This window comes from Netta rufina (genome assembly GCF_964035555.1).
Source record: "Netta rufina genome assembly, chromosome: 28".
NCBI classification, from domain to species: Eukaryota; Metazoa; Chordata; class Aves; order Anseriformes; family Anatidae; genus Netta; species Netta rufina.
Window position 1 is genome coordinate 1,850,800 of NC_140152.1, and position 25,646 is coordinate 1,876,445.

At 52.4% G+C, this 25,646-nt stretch overlaps 2 protein-coding genes across 2 annotated transcripts; both read right to left on the reverse strand.

Annotated features, from left to right (window-relative positions):
- Positions 1 to 1,341: 1,341 nt before the first annotated feature.
- Positions 1,342 to 16,420, reverse strand: LOC311219599 (excitatory amino acid transporter 5-like; the record flags this gene model as incomplete). The annotated part of the gene is made up of 11 exons (XM_084302799.1): positions 1,342 to 1,479; positions 1,594 to 1,693; positions 3,742 to 3,876; positions 4,706 to 4,900; positions 6,414 to 6,647; positions 6,860 to 6,959; positions 9,713 to 9,935; positions 10,718 to 10,760; positions 11,355 to 11,567; positions 14,350 to 14,429; positions 16,244 to 16,420. 11 exons carry the CDS (start codon positions 16,418 to 16,420, stop codon positions 1,342 to 1,344), a joined length of 1,638 nt encoding a protein of 545 aa, XP_084158925.1.
- Positions 16,421 to 17,357: 937 nt separating this feature from the next.
- On the reverse strand, positions 17,358 to 25,525 carry PRAM1 (PML-RARA regulated adaptor molecule 1). Its single transcript, XM_084302802.1, has 10 exons — positions 25,391 to 25,525; positions 22,921 to 23,608; positions 21,002 to 21,074; positions 20,662 to 20,774; positions 20,156 to 20,210; positions 19,756 to 19,849; positions 19,337 to 19,499; positions 18,715 to 18,748; positions 18,066 to 18,100; positions 17,358 to 17,548 (listed from the first exon to the last, which is right to left on the reverse strand). The coding sequence occupies exons 1-10, from the start codon at positions 25,391 to 25,393 to the stop codon at positions 17,544 to 17,546; spliced, it is 1,263 nt and encodes a 420-aa protein (XP_084158928.1). The 5' UTR covers positions 25,394 to 25,525; the 3' UTR covers positions 17,358 to 17,543.
- Between the last annotated feature and the right edge of the window lie 121 nt (positions 25,526 to 25,646).

Here is a 25,646-nt window from a genome sequence, read left to right on the forward strand (position 1 = left end):
CCTAATAGACAGCAGTGTTGAGTGTTGGTGGGCATGATGCGACTGTGATTGTGGAGGGGTGACCTGAGAAGCTGCAGGGTTCCCTTGGTTTGGGATGTGAGTTTCTGACCCCACGACTGCCCCTACTGAAGAGGAGTTGGACATTAAATGTATAGGAGGGTACAAAACTAACCTAGGAGCGAAGGGTAAGAAATGCCAAAGTGGACAGCAGTACCTTGAGCTTCATTGTCAGTGATTCTGCCTGGAGATTGCACAAAGTTGCTCGCAGGTGCTGCAAGGGGCTGTGCTGGGCATGCCCCAGGGCCCTGTTAGCTGCTCTCTGGGTCTCCTCTGGCTTTATCTGAGCCTTAGGAGCATTCTCATCAATTTCCCTGTGAGTTGGGCCCAGGGTGTTGCCTTTTGGAGAAAGTAAGTGATGTTAGTCTGCATTTAGGCTGCTTCCATGAGCCTCGTGCTGTGGCAGTAATGACAAACCCAGGGGGAAAAGGCATGAGGGGACATTGCAAGAAGCGAATGAATTCAGCAACATAAATCAGTTGTGTAAAAGGCTTTTGTGGAGAAGGCTGCCCTTGGAAGCCTGTGCTTTAAGGCTGTAATTGGAATGGAAATTTGAACTTGGGAACAGATCCTTAGCTGGGAAAACCAACACAGTTGCAACTGGGTTGGTCAATTAGTTTCACTATAATAAGACAGACGGTAAAAATACACGTACAGCTGGCCCTTCCGTCCTGGCAGCTGAAATGAATCTCTCTGGCACTGGAAGTGAAATGCTCCAACCAGCTCTTCTCTGTTTGTGTAATGGCTGGAAAATCCCGTTATGTTCAGCTTTAATTTTGAGATCTGGACAAAAAATACACATAGGTTTTTAGATGAGAACCTTATATAGTATAGTAATATGTAATATGTTTAGTGTATATATATTAGTAAAAAAGATTTTAAAAAATATATTAAAGAAAATAAAGCCTTACAGCATGCAGCCTGGACAGCAGATAAAGGCTGCCGATGTAAGGTGTCCGATTGTTTTCTCATCTCTGTTACTTTCTAATCCAGTCTAGTTTCCACTTCCCAGTACGTGCTCTCCTCCCTAACTTTGGAAGAGAACTGGGCTTGAGAAAATGTGTGGAATAAAACCTTCAAATCCCAGCTGCTTTAGACAGAACAGCCAGTCTAGCCATATCCTCCCGTACAAGCAGCGGGCTCTGCTCATTGGAGAGTTCCAAAGTCTTCAAAGGGTAGAGGATGTTTCTACTTTTTGTGCCATGTAAGGCATTTGTCTTGCAGAACATCCATATGCATCAGTTTAGCACCGAGATCCCATCCTGGGCATGGGAATGCTGTGATCTACACTTGACAGATGTTGTAGTGAACTCCTGTCTGATCAAACAAACTTTCTTCAATCAGTTCAATCACGTTGTCTTTGGGATGCAGAAGTGAGGTCTCTGCAGAAGGAAACTTCTCTGTGTTGCTCACTGGATCTTGCTGCAAAAGGAACAAAATGCTGTTTTATTTTCCTAATTGAGTACTTCCCTTGTGTCTGTCTCTAGCCCTGATGTGTCCTGTGTTCGCCTGCTCTCCCAGACAAGCTGTACCTACCTTAGGGGGCTTTGGGGCGAAGTCTTTCTCGCAGATGTGTTGTATGATGCCAGCAGCCAGAGCATCTCCGAGGACGTTGGTCATAGTTCGGAATCGGTCCCTAGAAGAGAAAAAGCTGTGAGGCTGCAGTTGGTGGCCACGGCCAGAGTGGCCGTGGTCTTTTATGGCTTTGGAAGGTGAACCCCCATCCCTGACACCTCTACCGTTATTCTTGATAAGAACTAGCTAAGACAAATGGGGTATTGCCCTTGGCCCTGTGCAAATACAGCAAGAAATTGGTACTAGCATCTCATCACACTCATCTGTAGCGTGTAGGGGTGGCTGCCCTCCTACCGAAACTGGTGCATCGTGCATTTTCCTTCAAAATCTGTGTGAGCCCCCTGAACCACAAAACTATTTAAGGTGACACTTGGGGATGAAATTGTGTTTGTCCAGCCCTAAGGCGAGTTCTTGTCATGTCAGTAGGAAGTGCCGGCAGTGTTACTGTAGGTGATACTACTGGTGCCCTGTGATGCTCAAAGATGCAGCTGACATTTTGTTCTGATGAAACAACTTCCACCTGAAAAGTTAAACTTCCTGTGAGTGTAAGAATGAGAAAAGCAGCCGTGATACTTGTGCTGTTCCCTCTCTACAGGATGGCTGTGAAGACCAAACCAGCAACCCATGCATCAGTTCCTTAAAAGTCAGTAACTACACTCTATGTTTTTGTCACCTACCTAACTTGCTTCATTTTTTCCATACTACTTTTAAATGCTACATTTCATGAATGCATATGTTATGATAAGTGTTATCAGGCATCGTATTTTGTCTCAACATCAATCTGGTCTTCATCCACCAAGGCGAGGACTACCTCCCTGGAAGACAGACCTTGGCGTTGGATGCAGTCTTTTGAAAATGTCATCCTTACTTTTAGAAACTCCAGTGATGTTTTAGTTCTGGTGACAGATGGCTTGTAAGATGTAAGTTGCCTATTGAATGCAACTTATTTTTTTTTTTCCCCACTATTATATCTATTCATGAAGGGGCCCATAATTTTCTTTTATGATTTAGTGTCACAACCAGCTCATACTTTACCTTTTTACTGTTCTGTTCTGACAATCAGTAAGCATCTCAGATCATTTTTTTTTCCTTTTTGCCTTTTAAACATCTATCCCAACCCTCTTATCTATCCCTAGTCTATCTTTCTGTCCTCTCCTAATTATGAAAAATCCCATGTCTTAGGAATAAAAATGGAAACCTGGATGAGCACATACGCTGCAAATATTTCCAAGTGGTTTATGGTTTGTATCAGTTAATTTTATCCTAAAGATCATGCTTTTGTCCTAAACAATTTTATGCTTCCACCCCTTCTGTCTCTATTGTTGTTAGCACCCTTCTGGCTGGTTTTCATTTCTCCTCGTATGAAGCCAGAGACCTTTCTGCAGCCTCGTTCATCTCGCAGGGAGATGTTCCACCAAAGCAGTGACCACTGTACCTTTCCACACTTACCTGTCCGACAAACCGCTTTCAGTCTCGTGCTGTCCATCCTCCTTTGCTCACAGAATGGACAGCTTGGAGGAGACTGGGACTTGAGGTATTTCTAGGGAATACATCAACTAGCAGCCTTACACGGTAACGTTTATGAAGACAACAATATGTGTCTGCTTCCCTCCTTTTCTACCTCTTGTTATGGAGGAAAGTGGAATCCTTTCCATCTCTTGAAAGTATACATGCATACCTAGATATTTCAATATTTCAGAGGGGGGTTTTGTTTGTTTTTCACTTGAGACCTAGCAAAAATTTGGGGTACAATCTGATAAGGATTTAGATTAAAAAAAAAAAAAAAAGGCGCAAGTTTGTATCTTGCATGGGGTAATTTCATCACTGCTTCTGAGTGCAGTCCCTAAGGAGGCAACAGACTGCAGCGGGCACCTCAGAACAGAAACACCTTAGCTCAAACAATCATTTAAGAGACTTTTACCTGTCATTATCATAGGCTGTTTCAGGAAAATAATGGGAAAACGAGGAATCTTACACTTGGCTCCTGACCTTGTGTGTGATCCCATAACCTCTGTTACCTCTGCTAGAGCTGCTCCAGGAAACCCAAACACGTCCCCACTATCAGCTGCCGCTAGCACCAGCCCACAGCATCACCTCTGGGAGACTTACAGCGCCCAGTCCACGGCCACGATGAGCGTGATGTCGGCGGTCGGCAGCCCCACAGACGTCAGCACGATGACCATCGTGACGAGCCCCGACTGGGGGATCCCAGCCGCTCCTATGCTCGCTGCTGTCGCTGTTATGCTGCAGAGAGAGGAAGGCTGCAGAATTAGTGCCACCAAGAAAGCTGCCTTTTTTTTTTTTCTTCGAAGGAATGAGGTGTTGCATAAGTTATATATGTTAATAATAAAAGTAATCACGTCCTCATTATATCATTCTTTATGATATAGTGACAGGACCTGAAACACTTTGTTGGCCAAGAAAGATCACTTCCAGTTATTCTGAAATCTCACTGTAAGGAATTCTGCTTCTCAGGCTCCCATTGCAGTCACCTGCACACTTGTACAATTTGCTTGCCCGTCCTGATCCCCTGTGCCAGTGCTTCCTTCTAGCTCTGTGCTGGAATGGACCAGGGTGAGCTCTGAAAGGTGAGGACAGGCTCCAGCATGGGGGCCACTTGGTTCCTGGGGGCAGCCCCATCCTGGGGGGTTGCAGCTGCAATGCTTCGCCTCCTACCCTGCTACTGTCCAGGGCCCTGGCTGTGGGCATGCACCTTGTGCTGAAAGCAGCCCTCTGCCTTCCAGCGTAGGCAGCCCCTCCCTGGAATGGCTTCATATTTGAAATTGTACTTATTTTTAGCTAGATGTTTTTTTTTTCCCTTGCTCGTTAAATGAGGGTATTCCTGAAGGAGAATATATTGCACCAGTGCACCCCTGTGCTGGTACAGCTCCTCGATGGCGTCACACTGCCCAGGCGTGCTACCCAGCTGGCAGCCCCGCTGTCACCCACTGGCAGGGGCTGATGCTGCAGCAGCTGGGGTGGTCTCAGCCAAATAAATGGATAAGGGGTGAGATACTGGTCTAATATCTATAAGAACGGAGAACTAATTTGACTGCTGCAAATAAACATTTACCTTATTGTTATGATTTGTCCCAAGTCCAAGTCATACTCGTTGACCTGAGCGATAAAGATAGCAGCGACTGCTTCGTACAGCGCCGTGCCGTCCATGTTGATGGTGGCCCCGACCGGCAGGACGAAGCGTGCCACACGCCTGTCTATCCCGTTGTTTTCCAGAAGACACTTGAGGGTGATGGGCAAGGTTGCTGAGCTGCGGGAGAAGAAACGATAAGTAATTGTTTTCCATGTTGAGCACTCTGCTGTCTGCAGCCTAACAGTATACAAACATAAGTCCTCCTGGGGTAGTGCAGCAGCACTGTTACACGAATTGCTATGCATTTCTTCATCTGCCTGGGGAATACACAATTAGCCATGGAGTCAGACACTGTCTGTCATAAGCCCGCAGCACCAACGGAATAAACTCAAAAAATCATTTTGGTGTCTGAAGGCATCACACTACGGAGAGCTTTGTGCATGGGTTCCGTCTGTTTGTTGTAATCCCCGCTCCCCACATTTATCCCACAACACCTGGACATTTGTACGAAGCAGAAGTACCCACCCCAGCCCCCACGGGGCTCCTTCAGCCCTGGTTCAGCCCCAGTGTGCAGTGGGGAGCATCTGTACCAGTGTCACCCAGTGCTGCCCAGTGCTGCCCAGTACCACCCCACTGAACTCGTGCTCGTTTCTGTCAGGCACACAGATGTGAGCTGTATGGTGGGAATCAGGATAAGGATGGGGAGGAAGAGGACAGAATGAAAGATGGAAAATGAACGTGGAAAAGAAGCCGATGGGACTGCGATCAACTCTTCAAGGCAGGCGCTGCTTTTCCAATGTGTGCAGGGTGTATCACAGATGCCCACGATCCCTAGAGCGGACGGCAGGACGAGGACAAAGCTCTCCCACCAGCCCCTACACAACAGCCCCTCAGCTTGCACGCTGGCTGGAGAGCAGCAGCTGCTCGTGGCAGCCCATCTCTGCAGGGAAAGGTCCCAGCATGGTGCTGGTGCTGCAGGAATCCCATGTCGACCTCGGGGTTTTGCCAGGACCCTGTGCCTGGCAGGACGATGGTGGCTACAGGAGATGCTTCCGAGGGAAACAGCAGCAAGAGCCGATGGAAACAGGGATGGGGTCCCCCATGCAGGACGAGAGAGGGTTGTCTACACCAGTGTGCAGAGACAGGGGAAAGAGCAGGGAGGGACGGTCCTCTATGGTTTTACTGAGCTCATGTACAGCACTGATGCCAGGGAGGGCAGGAAAACTTCACTTGGCCTAATGCTTTCTGAGAAAATATTCTGGTTTGTGTGTCTTTCAGAAAGGATGGTAGTTTCTGATGTACATTTTCTTCATTGTTTCAAAGAATGTTTTGCAATAAAAATTAAAGATATAAAAATTATTTACAATTATAAAACCTTATCAAAATAGACAAAACTTTCCTTTGGAGGAGCGTGGTATACACAGGAGTTGACTGAGGTTTTCAGTAAAGTATCCAGAAGTGTTTTTGATGTTTTCAATTAAAATCCAAACTCATAACTATGCACTGCTTTATAAAGCACCTACAGAAGCCCTGTTCTGTGTTTTCGAATAGTGCTGGAGCATGATTTCTCTTTTATGTGTTAATTGCATCTATTCTGCAGTGTGGCCAGCCGTACGCGCAGCCGGGTCTCCCACAGCTAAGCCAGAGCCCTTCCCAGCTGTACCGGCAAATTTTGGCCATGCTTTCTTACCTGGAGGATGTAGCTAAGGCAATCAGCAAGGCTTGCAGTATTCCCTTGATGAAAGCAAAGGGGTTTTTCTTGGTGATGAGCATAAAAAGCAGAGGTAAGAGAAAAAGTCCATGGATGACCAGCCCTGACACTACTGTAATGGCATATAGTCCCAGCTTCTGTCCTATAACTGAGGGATCTTCCATCTCCAGGATCTTTCCAGCAATGAGAAATACAATGCCAAAGGGGAAGTACCTGCAAAGAATAAGCATGAGTACTTATTTATGGGGATCAAGCAATTATTGAAGCACTACACCACGGTCATTACATTATTTGGTACTCTATGATGCAGTCACACTAAAAATAAGTACAGTGCTTGCAGTAGATATTTGTAGACATATGTATGGCTGGCACCATCATTAACTAGCAGGTAAGAAAAGAACTGAATTGATCAAAAACAGATTTACCAGACTGCCATCGAGACAATTTTCATAACTGCTTCATTCAGACACTGGCACACGTTAACTAGCGGGGCTCCTCGCTCACCCATTTTCCCCAAGAGGAGTCCTGCAACCAAACACAGTGATTTGTATTACTGAGCAGTACCAAAGGAGCAGCGTGCAATGCACCGAGTTTCTTGAGGGTAGTCACTGGAAGAGTCACTTCTAGAGGGGGACGAGCTGTCTTTTGGCTGCTCTTTGGTAATACTAGGATGATCTAGTTCCTGAAACAAACAGAAGTGCTTGGATTTGCCCAATGCCCACAGACGGCTTTGCCACCTGCCCACAGGTTGTACTGCAATGGTGACAGTGCCTGCATTAGTGTTAGGTAAGGAAGTATCCAGCCATGCTTGGATACGGGAATTAAGCCATCTGCCTTAATTCTGCTGCTTCTTTTGATGTTGCCTTAACACAATTCCCAGTCTAATTTTCAGTTGTAGGAATACTGGAGCATAAATACTTAATGGTTAGATGGGTTCTGGCATGGCTTTCTGGTCTGCCAGCACCAAATTAGCCTGTGCTCAATCCCATTGTTTTCACTGCTGAGGAGGTTTCAGGAAAACAAAACCGAGCCTGAGTATTTGCCCATCTGGATTCGAGCCTGGTGCATACACTCGGTGTATGAGCTGAAATTTCTTCCGCAGCACTGTAGAAGTGTCTGCTTCAACTTGGAAAAGAAGAGTATAGTCAGCATCTTGTCCTGTCCCTCTCATCCTTCTCCAGTCTTCAGGGCTGAGGACTCCCAGAGACCTGGTGCATTTAGTTGGAACTCTGGCCAGCTAACGTCTTGCTCCGAAAACAAATGAGAAAGGGTCATCTTTGCCCAGCCTTGAGAAATGAGATGAGGCTGTACGTGTCATTCTTGGCTCCTTGGCTACTCGCCCAGTGTTTGGTGGTCATAGCAGCTGCCTTAAAAGAAGTCAGTTTCTCTGTGTCCTGCAGAGGGCTGCCATGAAGAAGATCACCCCAGCACATAACCCATTTATTTCAAGTAACTTTAAATCTCTGCCCTTTCCTTGATTTCAGAGGCACCAGAGTGGACTCTGAGGATGCTTCTGAGGAAGCCACTGGAGCTACGCTGCCTGCGTGGGGTTCCTCGTGGCACCACAGGGCAGTGGGCCAAAGCAGCAGGCCTCAAGGGCACCAGAAGAAGTGATGAGAGCACATCTTAGGGTCCCGCACCTTGCTCTGGTGCCCCTGGCGTGCTGTGCTTCGCCTCTGTGCTGCAGTTTGTGCGCATGGCTGCTCCTGATGGCCAGCAGCCACAGTCTCATGAAATGCCTGATTTTGAGATGGACACAAATGGCATTTGCTGAGATCTCACCTGGCCTTCTCCCCACTGTTGTGAGGAGGAGCAGAGCTTTGTTTCCTTCCAAAGGGGCTCCAACATCACAGGGCCATGGCCAGGCCCTCCCTGCCTGCTCTGCTTTCTGCTGGACAAACCCTACTCGTGCGGCCCCTCATGGGCACTTCCCACCAGGCCCCGCTGCAGGTGCTGGGCTCTGTGGAGCTTTAATCCCTCCCAGGCCAGATCCGGATGGGTGCAGTTGGGTGGCCGGGGCCAGCCCAGGTGATCTCCGAGCCCCAACGCAATGCTGATCCTTACCCACACTGGCTGGGTGGCAGGCGGTAATCCTGGGGGCAGAAAAAGCAGCTTCTGGTCACCCGCTGGGCCTGAGGAGGACATGTGTCCCAAGACACATTCCCCAAGCACCGGCGTGAAGGCAGAGCTCTGCCGATGGCGCTGGTCTCTGGGGCAGGAGGGATCTCTTGGGATGGAGGCGCTCCCGGCGGGTTTGTCTCTGCCCAGCCTCCCTTTGGCCACCTCCTGCAGGCACCCAGCATGTTGCAGCCTTGCAAACTGCCCGGCCTCTGCCCTGAGGCAGTTTGAGGGGCTCCAGCACCGCTCTCCTGCGCTGCCTCCACACCCCAAATCCTCTAAGTGGCTTTTTGGATACTTACACACACTAAGTTCAGGCTCCTCGCCCTCACCTCTTAATCTAGGTGTAATCCTGCCCCCACGCTGATCTCCTTGCCTCCTACTCCTTTCCCTTCTGGTTCCTCCTTTCCTCCTTTCTCACTCAGCTTTGCACCCACCTCATGCTCTGAGTCAGCTCCAGGTTCCTCCCCCTGTGACTTTCTCCCCTTTAAGCCTTCTTCCTCCCCATCCCTTTCACATGTTCCCCCCCATCCAACCTCTTCTTCTTTCCTTAATTCGTTACCAAACGCCTTGTCCATGCTGCATTGCAAGCTGCTCAGCGCAGGGAGCTTTCTCACCCTCTTCACAAAGTGCTCGTAGAAATTTCCACACGTCTGTGGCAGGCACCAGGTTTGACTCCTGCCTGCTCAGGGAGTTTGAGCGCTGCCAGCACAGGGGGTTTGGACCTTCACTACTACACTGTTTCCCACATAGGGTCTGCAGAAGTTACCGCTCACTTTAGCAGACTTCATAAGAAGGCTCCTGCAGCTCACGTTATGATTCAGAAACCTCAGGCTCTGAGGGCTCCTAGGGAAATTCTGGGGTCCTCCTGATCCTCCAGGCTGATCTGCACATAACGAGCAGTTGTAACACCTTTTGCAAGCTCCGTTGCTGACATTACTGGTGGGAGATGGTGTTACAAACTGCCTGCCATGCCCAGTTTCCCAAGGACCTGAGCAGCTGGAGCTAAAACGACTGGTCCTGTGCCTCTGAGCATCCCTGCCTTGATTTACAGCACGGGGGCTGCAGCAGTTGCTGCTCTGGGTTGCAGCCACCATTGAGTAGCCTGGTGAGCGTGGCCAGGGAGCAACACAAAGCCCAGTTCTCTGTTTAGCAGGTACCTATGGTTGCTGAGAAGATAACGATCCCCAGGACGTTCATTTCATTGCTGGTCCCGGGCAGGGTCCTGTAGGTCATCTCAGGAGACGGCGTCAGCTCGAGAAACACAGGGTGATGAATTTCAGGGTTTTCATCATCAGGTGCAAAGTAAATAAAACTGAGGGATTTCCCTGGGATCTTTGGAAATCCTGGGGACTTCACCACTGGGACAAGGACAGTTCGATACTGCAACAAAAGCAAAGCAGAGAGGTTAATGTCCCATTGGCAGCAAACTCCACATTGCTCTGAACACAGAGTCAAAGCCACCACTGGGCCAAGTGGTGCTGTAGGCTCAAGGTTTGGTTTTCGGGCAGTAAATTGATGAGAAGAAGAGAAGCAAGAAACAGGCAAGGGAAACTGAGCACAGCCATCCTCCAGGACTGCACTTCCTTGGGCACACGCATGGCATTTGAGTCTTGTCCCTGCAGGATCCCGGTGCAGGACTGGATAAGGAAGCACTGTAATGCCCATAAAGGGGTCCCTTTGGCCCTGTGCCCCTCCTGGGAGCCCCAAAGACACTTTCCCAACATCATGAGTGTGCTGTCCTACCCTGCGCCGTGCCCATCCCCTCCCCTGTCGTCTCCTTCAGCCACCCCAACCTTTCCACCCAGCTTTCTGTCCCACTGTGTGCCAGGCCCTCTGCACTGCTCCCTGATCCTGGAGCTGGCACTGGGGAGCTGCTGCACAATGCTGGGGTCCCTGAGGTCCCTGGGGTCCAAGCATCATATTGCTTTTGTGGAGGAGCCCTTCAGCACAGGGTGTCCCTGTGCCTGTGTCCCCCACCAGTCCCCTCTTCTCCGTGTGCACCCTGGGGTGAGCAGAAAGTGGCCAGGGAGCAGGGAGGGAGAGAAGGGATGGAGGGAGGGGAAGGGGCTCGTGTCCAGGCTGTGGCTGGGGGAGAGCAGCCCCGCCAAACCCAGCACCATCCCAACATCTCCAGAGCTTGAGCTGGGGCCGGGTGGGCTCACCTGCTGGAACGAAGCTTCGATCAGGTTGGAAGGAAACATGTTTCTGTAAGAGAGCAATTGTGCAGGGGTTAAAGTGTGCGGTGAGCTGGAGGGAGCCCAGGCAGCCCCCCTGGTGGGTGAGAGGCAAGCAGGAGGATTGCTACGGCCCCCACCCTCTGGGTGTCCTCCTGCAAACTGGGGGGGAATTGGGGCTGGAAGGTGAATGAAGAGCAGGACTGAGCCACACAAACTGGACTCATCAAAAGCCAGAAGTTGCGAAGGACCCCGGCCATCTCCAGCCCCCTGCTCAGACCAAGACCAAGTGGGAGCAGGATGCTCGGAGCCCTCCTTGCCAACATCTCTGGGAGGCCGGAGCAGCGTTGGGAGGAGCTGTGCCAGCCCCGAGGCAAGCAGTGGGGCTGCTGGAGTAGCTGTGGGCATAAGCAAGCCCCTGGGTGTGTGCAGGATGCACCCATGGGGAGGAGGCACCCTTGGGAGCAGGGAGCCTGCTCTGCGCGGTCAGCACGGCAGCAGCTCTCCCATTTCCCCTCAGATCTCAGTATCCCCTGGGAACTCGCAGCCCTGGGGGCAGATCTTGTTTGTGGAGCACCATCCAAGGTGCTAAGCCCCAGGCTCCCCCTGAAATCCCACCAGGTACCTGATCAGATCCAGCAACGCGTCGGCGGAGCTGAGCACCACTTTCCCCACGGAATAGTCCTCCTTCTGGGCAGCTGCGCCAGGGTGGATGCTGACCACGAGGATGATCCCGGTGGTCACCGCCATGAAGGTCGTCCAAAGGTAGTAGGTGATGGTGATCACCCCCATCTTCCCGCAGGCCCTCGAGTCCATGGTGGCCAGCCCAGACATGAGGCTGCACCAGAAAAAATCGTGGTCAGCATCTGCCCCCAAAGCTGCACGAGATGCACCCAGTGGGAAAAGTCTCCAACCTGTGAGAAGTTTCCACTGATTTTATTTTTTTTTTTAATGGATGCTCAGGGGCATCACAGGGCTCCTGCATGTTCAGGTGCCTGCATGGTGGCTCCCCAGGGGATCTTGCTCCCAGGGCAAGCTTGTGGCAGCCTGGGGGGTGCTGCGAAGGGCAGGACAGAGCTACAGGTCCCTTCTCAAGGTCTGGCCATGCCTTCTGTCTTCACCAAGGGATAGCAAGTACATATCCTTATGTTCTGATGGTGAATAACTAACACTGCTCTGGTTAGTGTGATACTGTTCTCTAAAACCTCTGGCACACGGTGCTGCTATCACAGAATCATAGAATCATAGAAGCATAGAATATCCCAAGTTGGAAGGGACCCATAAGGATCATCGAGTCCAACCCCTGGCACCACACAGGTCTACCCAAAATTTTAGACCACATGACTAAGTGCACAGTCCAATCGCTTCTTAAACTCCACAGGCTCGGTGCAGTGACTGCTTCCACAGGGAGCCTGTTCCAGTGTGCGACCACCCTCTCGGTGAAGAACCTCTTCCTGCAGTCCAGCCTAAACCTCCCCTGCCTCAGCTTGACACCATGTTATGGGGTGTCAATGTCAGCTGCGAAGAAAGGTGTAAAACAAGGTGGGGTTGGAGCCCACTCCCCCAGGCAAAGAACCACAGGTTCAGACCTCACGTACATGTAAGCTTTCCTAAGAGCTAGCCAGTAAGCTACTTTTGAACAAAACTGGACTAAAAATAGAGAGGGTATTACGGGCTGTGCCAGCAGGCTGTTGGTGGGGACATCAGATGGGAGCATGTGGGGGCTGCAGTGTGTCACCACCCCAGACATGCAGAGCTCCTGACCTCTGGTTTTCCTTGCTCCATCTCTCCTGGGACACTGCAGAGCCCCACGAGATGCGGGGCAGGGATGGGGGCGGCAGGGTCAGTGCTGCCCTCGGGGACACGGCAGGGACAGGTGATTGAGGGAGCACAGATCCCCCCCTGCAGCCTCGTGCCTGGGAGGAGAGAGGCTCTGGGAAGCTGAGGAGAGGCCACAAAGGTGAGGCGGAGGCGGGTGAAGCTTTCTGACGTGAGGAGCTCCAAATCTGAGTGCCAAGCCGGGCAAATCCGTCCCCAGCACAAGCCTGGTCCCTGTGGGATGGTGCACGGAGGGGTGCAGCCACTTCACCATCACGCAGTAATTAAATAAGAGAAATCCTGGTTGGGTTCAGCTTGCAGGAAATGTGCTGCAGGTGTTTTGCAGATGCCCAGACCCCCATGGGCAGCATGGCTGTTTTTGGGACAGGCCCTGGGCCCCAACAGCATTCGGCTCCAGGGAGCACTGGGAGCACCCCAAGAGACCCTGGCAGTGTGTTGGGAAGGGGGTGGATGCTGGGGCGAAACAGAAAGCAGCCCTATGGGGGCTGATGGCAAAAACACCGAGCTTGGCAAGGAAGGTGATCACGCTGCTCCCAAAAATAAACCAGAGGCAAACCAGGCAGCAAGCGAACTGAAAAACAACAGAGCAGTGAGACATCAGCAAGGGGATGAAAGTGAATTGGGTATTTCTGGTGACCATGTGCCGGTGATCATTTAAAATATGTGACTCTACCTCAGCTTTTTAAGGGCTCGCTTAGGGTTAAATGTGGCTCTGTTGCTTATTTCTCGATTCGGATGGGCTGATGAAAGTGGGATTTGCAAACATGACATGCAACAGTGAGTGACGCTTCTGGTTCTTAACTGAACTGTCTCAAAATCCTCTAAACAAGGAAATCTGCTTTCAGTTTAAACCTCTGCCCAGCAGCAGCAGCCTGTGGCTGGTCCCACACTGCCAGCTGGATGGGCACAAAAAGGAAGCAAAACCTCAGACCAGTGCAGTATGTACTAAATCCAGGTCAGGGCCAATGCACCTCATTCCTCCAGCAAATTCAGTGCCTGCAGCCTGCCTGACACACAGACAGCCTCACCGTGTGCTCTCAGTCCTAGCCACTGAGAAGTCCATGAGAGCAGCACCTCAGGACTCCTTAAAGCCTTCTCCAGCCACTTCCTAGTGTCTTTGACCCTGAAGCCTGGACTGGATATTTTGATCTTCATTCTGCTGTGTGCTTTGCTGGTGGTTTTCTGCATGAAAAGCAAAGGAAATTACCCCACCCCACCCCCCAGTAGTGTTTTCCAGCTCTCTCTAATGAGCATCTCTAATCAAAGGCAGCCCAGGCACAAGTGCAGAAATAACAACCCCTCCATTTCACACAGCCGCTCACAAAGCTGGACAAAACCATTACCCCCCTCTCTGATTTGGATCATTACACTTCAGAAAAGTTTACAGGATTTAGGTTTTTCTGCTGGAACATATTCAAACCAACTTTTCAGCATTTTTTTCTGGTGACAATGTCATTGCTGGAGTACCTGGGGCTCACCCTGGCAGGGAAGTAACCCCTGCACTCAGGATGATGGCTGTAAGGAAAGCAAAGTAAAGGCAAAAAACCAAAACAAAACAACAAAAAAAATCAAAACCTCCTCCCCTCAGCTCAGGGCCTGTCCTAGTCCATCACTAGGAGATTATGGGGTTCGATGGACACCAAGCTAGGGATGCTGCCTGGGTGCTGGCTGTTTGGTGTGGGGTTATTCTCACCCTGGGCAGTTTTGAGCCCTGTCTCATGGTGCGTTCTCCTCAATGGGACACAGAGATGGCACTTCAGAAGCAGAAGATGATGTCTTACCTGGAGGTGATCAAGGGTAGGATCAGCATCTTCAACATCCTCATGAGGAGCTCTCCAGGAAAGGAAAAGTACTGCTTCTCCTGCACAGAGAGCAGAGCTGGTGTGTCAGCTGGGAGCTGAGAAGTGGATGCTGACCTCAGGTTAAGGGCTCAAACCTGACATTTTTATTTTTTTTTTTTTTCCTAATGGGACACAGCTTTGAGCTTGGCTCCCAACCTGTGGTTGCTGAGACACAGCTTCCTTGGCTGACCCTTACCAGAGCTGGGCTGGGGCCAAGCTACAAGTGGGAAACCTGGCTGTGAGCTGGAGCTGGGTGTGTGCGGCTGCTCCCTTCCCTAAAGCATCTTTGGACCCACCACCCTCTAGGGAATGGCCTCCATGGCCCTGCTGCTGGCTTGTGCCCGGTGCTGCTCCTTGTTGGGCAGCAGAGACTCAGCAGTGACCCAAAGCCTCCAGGTGCAACCTGGTGCCCACCCTCCCTACCTCCTTCCATCCATCTGCCAGCCAACCGTCCCTCCACGATCTGTCTGTCCCTCCAGCTGTCTGTCCATCCACCATCCCTCCACCCACCACCCTCCTGGACACTCAGCAAGTTCCTTCCATGCCTCCCTCCCTCCTCCATCAGCCCATCCACCACCGTCCATCCTCCACCCAACCTTCCCCCCCGGCCCCCAGCTTTTCACTGCACCGCCCTGGAGACGTCAGGGAAAGGTCTGAGGTGGCCGAAGCCAAATGTGTGCTACCACTGCTCCAAAGGCCTGAGCACCACCGGGCTTTGGGGGATGCCAAGGCAAACTGTGGACCCAGGAGCCCCGTCCTGCCATCCCTGCGTGGCCCAACCTTGGCTGAGCTCCATGTAGCGTGGGGACAGAAGGGTGCAGGAAGGAGCCCCAGAACCGAGGAGCGTCCTCTTTTCACTGGATTTTCCAGCCCTGTGACACTTCCCCTTTTGGGGAAGGAAGCAGGGAATGGTTGCTTCATGTGCGGCATGGAGGCTGGGCCAAAAGTCCCTAACGGGGAGAACTGGGCAGCAGCAACGGGGCTGGGGCAGGACAAGGGGCAGGACCCCGGGTGGGTGCTGGCCCCGTGGGAGGCCGTGGGGTGCTTGTGGCCATGTGCACTGGGACGCAGCGGGATTACACCCCACTGCCATTAAGTAAGGAGATCATCCTCGCTCGGGGCAGTGATGCTGCAGTCCGTAATTGAAGTGACAAGCCCCTGCTAAATCCTTGTAGGTTACGCGGGGATGTTCCAGCATCAGCCGAGCTCACTGAAGCCGGGATCCTGCTGAGCATCCTGCCTCCCGTGGCTCAGCCAGCCCGGCCCCACATCGGGCTGAGCTACGGCTGAGACGCTCGATGCCATTAAAGCCACTGGGATTTCACTGCGGTGACATTTAACAGGGCAGCGCTCCTGGAAAGCGCTGGGTGATGGCAATTGCTGGAAGCCCCCAGGCTCTCAGCAACCCCTGAGTGTTTTTTGCTGGATCTTCTCCAGAGCGTGGACCTGGGCTTTGCTTTGAGCATCTGCAGGGAGAGGCAGCAGAAGCTCGGCCCCGGGATGCCAGCACTGCTGCTTTGTGTTTTAGGCTGTTCCCAACCCCTGGGGGCAGTGGGGCAGGAGCCCCCCCCTTCCCATCCCCATCCCTCCTGCAGGCTCCTGCAGCCTGACAGGGTCTGGCCCAGAGCCCCCACTCCCAGCAGAGGGTGACAAGATTTGTCCTGCAGCTTTTGGGCAAAATATAAATAAATAAATAAAAGGCAAGCCACAGACAGAAACCATCCAGAAGGTCCTTTCTTGGGCTGAAGCCTTTGCTTTTGTGGCCATGCCCCTCTGTGGCTGCCCTGACTGCCAGTCCCACTCCCTCGCTCTCGTCCCGTCCCCGGCACCTTACCAGCTCCGTCAGCTCCAGCGCCCGCAGCAGGAAGCCCAGGAGGCAGCCGGTGGCGACCGACAGCATCGACAGGGTGAGGAGGCCGTTTTTGCTCCAGAAAGTCCGCACCCCCTTCCAGAGGCGCATGGAGCTCACGGAAAGAGAGGCCAGCAGAGCTTTCCGGATGCGATCCCACATGGTCCCGCTCAGCCGTGCCCCTGGGAGCAGCCCCCGGCACCGTGCATCGCTCCAGGTGTCGGAGCCCTGCCCTTTGCCGGCTGTGCCGGGTGGTTAATCCCCAGCGCCAAGAGCCGTGCTGCTACCGGGGAGCCTTTCCCATAATGGAAAGTGACGTCTTCAACTGGGTAATCTGGACTGGGCTTTCTGCGAGCGCCTTGTGCCGATCCCAGCCGAGTTAACCCTTCCTGCCGCTCCCACCCTAATGGATCGGGGCCACACGCTGTGGGCTGGGAGCAGGGACACAACGGGGGAGCTCCCTTCCATAGCAGCTCACTATCCAGGAGGACCTGGGTCCTGGGTCCTGCTGAGCCCATCAGAGGCTGCTGCAATGTTTGGGCTCCCACCGGCTGTGAGTGCATCCCCATCCCACCCCACATCTGCGTCGGTGCAAGGGCTTCTCTAGAGCAGAGCTTGCCAAGGACTTTCCCAAAACCATTAATAAGCTAATCCAAGGATTTCCTGTGCTGGTCTGAACAGTTCGGCACCCCAGCATATCGATGGATGGTGCTAAAGGGACCCAAAGGAATATCTGTCCCAACAGATGCAGCAACCCTGCCCCAGCTCTGAAAGGAAGCTGCCTGCAGGCCATGGGCTGCTCACAGGGCACATGTACAATAATCATTGCTGCTCACAATATTTTGGGATATTTCTTTGTGCTGGATTGGTTCAGGGATACAGCGCTGTTCCCAGGGAGCTGAAGATGCTCTGGGACTGACGAAATACTGAAACCTCTCTGAATTAAAACTCTTCTTGCACAGATTAAACAAAAAAACAAAAAGAACACAAAACCCTCTCAAATCATTGCTATATTTTACACATACGAAACTAGGCCACAGACAGGGCTTGATATGGAGATTTATTTCAAGTTCCTGCCTCTGTGGGACAGGATCCTTGCATCCCCCCAGTGTGCTGAACAACCTCCCTGCTGTTTCGGCAGGGATGTGGTGGCTTTTGCAAGCTATCTCAGAGGAAGCAGACCTCCTTCCAAAGCAAGAGCGTGGCATATAGTACTTTCCATGTTTTGGTCTTTGGAGAGGTCTCTGTTGGTGTGCATCATGACTTCGGCTTTAGCATGGATTGTTCAACCTGACAGGTGGAATAGATAAAATATTTGTTCATCAGCATAGCTAAAACACAGCTGTCTCCATTCAGTTCCATCTGCAAAGCCCTCTGCAGGCAGAGGGATGGAGTTTGTAAGCCATGAGTCAGTAACAGCTTGGGAAAGGCATCCTGAGTTGTTTGGGGGATCAGGGACACCTTAAAGGGGTCCATGGGGCTAGCTGCAAGGGGAGGGAGCAAGCTGAGAAGGGAAAGGATGTGGAGAAATCCACGTAACTGGGAGTGGAAGAACATGGAGACCTGTGGGGACCTGTGAGGAAGAAAGGTATGTCCCAGGGAAGAAAGAAATCAAAGAGGGAGGGGAGATCCCAGCTCCTATGAGATGGAAAGCAGGGAAATAGCAGGGGGTGGGAGGGGAGGCCCTGGTACCAGTGCCTGGGGAAGGGGCCCTGGGACCATGCTGCCTGCTGCCTGCTAAGGGATTCAGGACCTGAACCACAGCTGCCGCCTGCTCATGAACTGGCAGCAGTTCACTTGAACCTACCATAAATCTCAACGTCGTCATAGATGTCAGTGTCCCTGTGGGGAAAAAAAAAAACAAAAAAAAAAACAGGATGCTGTGAGCAGTCTGGTCCCCCATGACCTCCCACCACTGAGGCAAGGGCCAGCTCCTGCTGCTGTGTCTGTCCCATCTCCTAACATGCCTCTTGGCTCTGGAGTGCTCCGTGTCACCCGTTTCACCTCCTGCCAGGCTCATGCTTGCCCCTCTGGGCTGCTCCTCCCGGGAGATGGGATCCTCCAGCGTAAGGGGAGAACGGATCTGGCCCCTCTGGCATTGCACATGGACAGTGGTCCCACCCCAGGATGCTGAGAGCCCCTCGTGCTCTGCCAGCAGCAGCAGCTGAGCAGTGCCCAGGCAAGTCCAATGTGCTGGGACCACAGCTTGAGGAGGGCTCACAACAACCTGGGAAGTTTCTCCCAGTGCCAGAACCTCTCCTGACACCAGAAATCACTGGAAAGGGCAGACTGCCCCCCGAGGCTAACCAGCAGGCATTGTGCTTATGGCCACTGCCTGCGTTGGATGGTTTAGACCCAGCACTTGATCACCAGGGCTGGTTTGGTGCTGGGCAATCGCTGGGCAATCACCACAGCTCATGGAGTGGGGAGGAAGGGGCCAGGAAACAGATACTCACAGGTGTAGCATCACAGCCCGGGGCACATAGCCATCTGCAACAGAGCAAGGAGAAGCACATCAGGTTGTGCCGGGAGCAGGGCCATAAGCGGGGTCGCACCCCGGCACAGGCAGGGCTGAGCAGCACCCCACATCCCCAGGAAAGCTGGGGGAGAGGAGCAGCCTGGCTCCAGGAAGCCGAGTTGGACCCTTGGGAGGAACCTGCTGGCAACGCAGGGAACCAGCCTGCCGGGCTGGGTCATAGCCCTCATCCCCATCTCTGCCTGGGGGGTCTGCAGCCCATGTCACCCGAGCACCCTTCAGTGCAAGCATAGCTCGTGGAGTCTGTGACCAGAGCAAAGCCCGATGTGCCGGGCTCTGGGAAATGCAGAGGCTTTTAGCAGAGATGACAAGCCCAAATAAAGGCAGAATGGGTTGTTCTGAGTGGGAGGAAGAGCACGGCATTTTTACAAAGAGAAGCAGGAACACTGGAGACCCAGGATATGCTGACTATCTCCGACAGCAAGGGGATGTCTCCCACACCATAATGGTGTGTGTGCGAAGGAAGTTACCAGCAGTGACTGCCTGGAAGCTGTGTGCTGTGATCCCTGCTCCAAGCAGAGCCTCAGTCCCCACGGACTTACACCTCCTCTGGCTGTTTCGGCAGAGGATTTGATCCTTGTTTGTAAACTCAATCACATCAAGAATTTCTCCCCGTCTGAGCGGCAGATTCTTCCCTCCGCCCCTTTTCTCAGTCACTGCAGGGTCGACCATCATCTGCGTCAGGACATTGATGCTCCCTTCAAACTGAAACACAAACAGCAGTGCTGCAGCTCAAGCAGCTGCCCCAAGCAGTGCTGGCCATGCAGCTCCAATCTCTTTCCCTTCATGGAAAAAGCAAGCTCATCTTAAGCAAAAGGGTCTGAGGGACCAGTCTGATCTGGGGATGCCTTGGTGGGGCACAGGGCAGGTCTGATAGGGTACAGCCAGGTCTCTGTGGTGCATGGCTCCTGGGGAGCAAGAGGGAGGTTAGAGGTATACGAAACCACTCAGTGCTACTCACCTTGAATTTCTTCTGAAACTCCCTGTCTGCCTTCTCTTCCTTCTTGCATTCTTTGAGTGTCATTGGCTTCATCTTTCGGGAGGCCTGGGCTTCTCTGCAGAGTCATTGTGAGTCAAGGGAAAGCCTGGGTAACCCCACTCCTACTCCCCCCTTACGCTTTCCTTCCTGGTCAATGCCCTGTCACATTTCCTCTGCTCTGGGTCTCCCCCAGCACCCAGAGGTGCCTCCCTCCAGGGATGCTGGAACTCTTGAGCCAGGTTTAAACCCTCCACTTGTGCCCTTCACCACCAACATTCTTATTGCAACCCCAGCAAAGACAACCGAACATCCAGCTTTGCAGAAGCACCAAGGATTCTTGGCAGTTTGAGGCCCCACGGAAAGCGTGACCCACCCTCATTACCTTTGCACAGCTGCCAGCAGGGCAAACCTGCCAGAGGCTCGACCGGCATCTCTACCTGTAAAAGCAAACCCAGAGATGCTGACATGAGGCTGGTGTAAGCTGCAGACACCCACTGAGACAAAACACAGGGAAAGAAACTGAAACAACAGCGAGAGAGGGACCACTGGGACCACCAGCTGCTGAGAGAACGCCTTGAAATGAGCTGGGCAGGTCAGGGCGCAGGGCTGGCAGCTCTGGGGCAGCTGCTCTCCACAGCCCTTGCCTCGCTGGGCCATGTGTGTCCCTAGGGCCCAGCTCAGTTGATGTCAATGGGCTCATCCAGATGGCTGGAAAGCAGATTTGATAATTTCAGGGGATCAGAGTCACCCGTGCTTGTTTACAAGGTGGCAGAGAAACCCTCCCGTGCATGGGAGCAGCCAGCCCAGTGCAGTTGCTGCTGGCTGCGGAGTTCACTGGGTCCTCAGTGCTCCCTGAGGCACCACATCCAGCACCCAGCCTGCACCCACCTCCTCCGGGACGGAGATACGCTGGTGGTCGGGACGTGGGGGGCAGTGGAACATTTCGGTCTCTCTTGACCGGCTCAACGGTCTCTACATCATCGTATATCTCTTCTTCACCCCTGGGACAGAGCAGAGTGTGATTAGGAAGCCATGCAGCAGCCTGTGAAGAACAATGCTTTGTACCACTGGAGCTGCCTGCACGAGGAGCCATCCCAAGCTGGGCTCTAGGAACCCGCAGGAAAACCGATGGACGGATGCCTTGGTGCCCGATGGAACTGGTGCCCTTCCCACCTGGTCAGGACAGCCTGGAGGCCACCTAAAATTAAAGCACCTCAGCAGCACTTACCCTGCTGCACTTGGAGCATCCCGCGGTGGGAACCGTGCCGGGCCCGATGCAACACTACCTGGTTTCGGGTAACCTACGGTAAAAAGAAGAATGGGAAAGCAACAAGGGATTATTTCAAGTTTTCACCTCAGCTCAGAGGATCAGAGCCTCCTCGGGCTGGATTCGTACAGAGGGATGTGGGGTGATAAAGCTGGCTGCACATCTGGATCCAGCAAGGAGTTTGTCTCCATGGCTCATCTGGGAATTTTCTTCCTTCCCTACGCTCTGGGGCACAGCTCACTGGGGAGCTCCCTAGGGAGCTTTAATTATGAATTCCTGCCTTTTTGTCCATAAAGTTTTTTCTCCCTGGACCAATGATGAAAGGCCAGGGGAAGCCAAGTAAGAATATTTTGAATATGTTGAAAACGTTAAACTCCAGATCTGCATCAGATTGGTACCAGGGCAAGTCCTGGGCATCTCCAAGTGCTCAGGGACATCATCAGCCAGAAAGTGCTGCTGCACCTGCTGCAAGCCCCAGCATTCATCCAGCTGCACCAAGACGCCATCAGTTTTATTGCCAGACTCACAGCTGGTCAGCTAGACCAGTCAGCAACCAACACGAATATCCAACGCAGCAGATCTGATGGGGTTATTGTACCAGGTGATGAGCAATCATACGTCAAGCCATAAAAAAATCATAAGATTACCTTAAAACTGGTGATTAACAAAAATAAGTAAATCTAGAGGAGTCACTCTAGGTTTTCCAACTTGCCTCAGTTTCCAGAAGACAATAAAATACTTGAAAACTGCCAGATTTTATGACATATGGAGGGAGGATCACTCACTCCTCTGCCAGGGTGACTCTAACCCTCTAGGCTGGGGCCCCTCTTTGGGTGAGCATCTCCCAGCACAACAGCACAGCCAGGACTGATAAAGGCCTCTGAATGATCCCACAAAACGGTGGGCTAATACAGTAATATAAAACAGGTTTTGCAGTTCTCATAGGGAAAGGGAGAGGCTCTACTCTTAGAGTTGCACCCTGCCCCACAGTCATGGCAGGAGCTGGGTAATAGGGAAATGTCCTTATAACAAGGTGGTAAAGAAGAAATTCGAAAAGTTGAGGAAGAAGCAAGATTTGAAACAAATTTCAAAGCTGAGAACATGTCTTAGCAGAGTGGTGGCTGTCAGAAAGCAACAAATCTGCCTAGATCTGGAAAGACACCATCTGGAAGGACTGTGGCAGAGTTCGTGCCGAACAGAGAACCACCACGTCAAGAGGCACCAAGCTCTGCGTCCCGCAGGCAGCCAGAAGCCATACAGAGGACACACCAAGCAGCACCACAGTCCCAATGGTGCCCCCATGGTCCTGTCTGTGCCCCTGCAGTTTTGGCAGCTCCCTCAGGCTTGGAGGCAGATGGTGTTGCAGGCAATGTGCTGCCAGCTTCAGAGAGCCTCTGCCCCTTGGCCAAAGGGTGTGTAAGTGCTTCTCAACAGAGGAGGCCAGCTCTGCTTCCCACCAGTAATGCCTGACTGCTCTTACAATCACGGAAGGGTGGGCTGGTCGGAAAGGGCCTGAGGAGCCTCTCATCCAACCTCCTTCTCAGAGCAGGGCTGAGAGAGCCTCAAAGCTAGAGCAGGTCATTCAGGGCCCTGTCCAGCTGGTACCTGGATATCTCCAAGGACAGAGATACCCATTTCCCTGGTCCCTGCCACAGGGCTGCACCACTCCTACAGGAATGAATTTCCCTTTGCACCACTCCCTGCTCATAAAGCATATGCTCATAAAGCCCCTTGGTCTCCAAACAGCCCCCACTTCTCTCTCAGCCCAACCAAAATTTCTGTCTCCCAGGATCTCCAGACTCTAAGTTGGAAAGTTTTGCATCCTGAAGTGGTTGCCTTCAGTGGGGGACTCTGAGGTGCCAGCGGGTGCCTGGCCATACCCAGCTTAGTGCTCCTTGGCTCCACGGCAGGACGGCCGGGCATCCCAGGACGTGCAGCTGCACGGAACTTCTCCAGATCCACGGCAGGAGGGCGCCTGGGCTTGGCCGGCCTCGCTCCCAGCGTCATGACATGTGGCAGAGGCTTCCTCCGAGGCAGAGCGGGGTGCCCTGCCTCCTGGGTGCTTCCCACAGCATCTGAGGAGGCTGCAACAGCTGCACCTTTGGCTGGAACTGCTGGAGCAACCTTGTCTTTGACAAGAGGCCATTTCTGCTGGGCTTGGTTTCTCTGGGGAGGATCAGAGGTGGCTCCAACTTCCTTGTTCAACACGTCTCTTCCTCTTGGCTTTGCAGGGGCTGGCTGGGAGCTGGCGTCCTGAGCAACACCCTTCTTCAGTCGTGCCATCCACTCCGGGGTCTCAGAAACGGGATGAGGAAGCGAGCTCTGTCCCACACTCTGACCTTTGCTGTGAGGTGGAGGTGCCCTGCTGAAGTCTACCCTCCTGGTCCGGGGGGACTCAGGGGGTGGCTCACCCTTGGAGCCCAGCACAGGCATCTGTCCTGGCTCCGTTGCAGGGGATGCTGCCGAGCGACTCTCCAGCCAGCTGCCCGCTTCGGGGAGATCTTCCCTGTTGCCTTTGAACTTTGCTTGGAGGTGCCGCACCATGGCCCCTTTCCCCTCCAGGTGCCTCTGCAACCATTAAGAAAAGCTCCAGTTAAAACATTATGGAGGAAAATGAGTCAAAGCCCCTCTGCAGAATGCACTATTGCTTCAGCATGGCCTGACACTGAGCCTCCTCTATGAAAAGTGGCCTTTGCTCACTGCATGGGTGGATGAGAAAAGAGCTCAGGGTTGCACCAGACTGGGAACAGGTCCACCACCGTGAGGGCACCCAGAAGCTGTTTCATGGAGTCTTTTGGCCTGATCCATCCTCTGCCCACTATCAGGAACCTTCAAAACAGTGGGACAGGGAAGGGAATTATGCCCTACTGGTAACAAAACTCCCGAGGGCAGACTTTGAGACCTTGATATTGCCCAGGGCTCGGAGGGGAGCAACCTAGTTTGCCCTGGCCCTGGCTCCCATGAAGACCATGGTAATCAGAAGTGCAGCAGCTCCCTTGTGAGCTCCAGCAAAAGCCTTGGGGAGCCCAAAACCATGGGGACGTGTCCTGCTCTGTGACAGCCTCTCCATAAGAAGGGGCCATGGCACCTGTGTGGAGGAGACCACGCAGAGCTGTCAGCATCCTTTCCTTGGAGGAAAACCCATCCCGCTGAAGGCTGTATACAAAAAAAAAAAAGCCAAGAAATGGCAGATCTGCCCTACTTTTCTGATGAGGGTGTTTCCTGTGCTGCTCACACCGTGATGAGCACACAGGCAAACTGGGCCACACCAGCCCCAGCACAGAGCTGCCCGGGCTTCCTGAAGCAGCACCTTTTTCTGAAGTTTCTAGAGAAAGGCAGCCAGGAGGTGCCTGGATGACTTTCAGAAGAAAAATGCCAAGTCTGAGATACAGCACAAAGCTCAGGGGTGATAGGGTTACATTTCCATAACCATCCCAGATAGACCATATGGACAGGGAAGGATCTGTCCTCTTCCTCCTGCATCTTTCTCCTGCCTTCTTGTCCTCAGACCACAGCGTCCATTTGCATCAGAGCTGGCTGCTCCATTTGCCCTACCATAGGCTTCAGTTTTGAAGTCTTCCTCCCTCTGGGATCTCAGTCTGGGTTTGCACTTGCGTAATTTTTTTTATTTCACAACAGAAGGGCTAGAGTACAAAGAAGCTACGCAATATTTTCAGACATAAGTGCTCAAATTTATACACCTAAATAAGTTCAAGTTCCCCTCTCATCCCTGGGCAGTCACCACAGTTTCCCCAGTAAACACTGCTAACACAGCACTCTGGGCAGAGCCTGTGGTAGAACAGCGTGAATTTGCTGTTTCCTGCACACCAGGCAGTGGAGATTTCACAAAAACTAATGAAAAAAGCAACTATCAAACATTCCTCAGGGATTTTAGATGTGAACACAATTCAGATGTTTGTAACCATAAGTTCTAGCGCTGTTCAATGGGGTGGGACAGACAGAGTACCTGAGCCTACCTATGGGATACAGCAGTGCTGTCACAGTAATAAAGTCCAGCTTTTTGCGTTGCTGGGTGCCTTCCTGGGTTCAGCAGCACAATGTAAGCTTCTCCTCCTTCACATATTTTATATTCAGCCCAATGTCAACCTGGCAATTCTTGCACTGAGCCCACGAACTGGTCAGAGACCTTTGAAGCTCCGACCAGCACAGGTGGACCACAGGACTTTGCCTTTTACTACTCCCTGAGGGGGGACGAGGGTCTCAGCAGGACCTGACCCCTCACAAGGACACGGCCACAGAAACTCTCCAACTTCCTCAGCAGGAGATACAGCTCTGCTCCCCACGCCCCAACCCAAGGTCCACAGCAGCCCAGGTAAAGTTCTTACTCACCATTTTCCATCAGTGGACAATTTCCTACGAGTTCTCCTCTTTTCTAAAGACCACCAGAGGCATCCAAACAGGAGGATTTGTGTAAGCCAAGCCTCTTCAGATGGCAGCAGTGTCCCCCTCCTCTGAAACCAGAAGCTCTTTCCTAATGGTTGGTGAGAAGCTGTGTGCAATGCCAGGAAGTAGCTGACTGTGAAGCAGCATGAGCAGAAAGAGGAGGAGGAGGAGGACGATGAGGAGGAGGAGAAGGTGGAGGAGG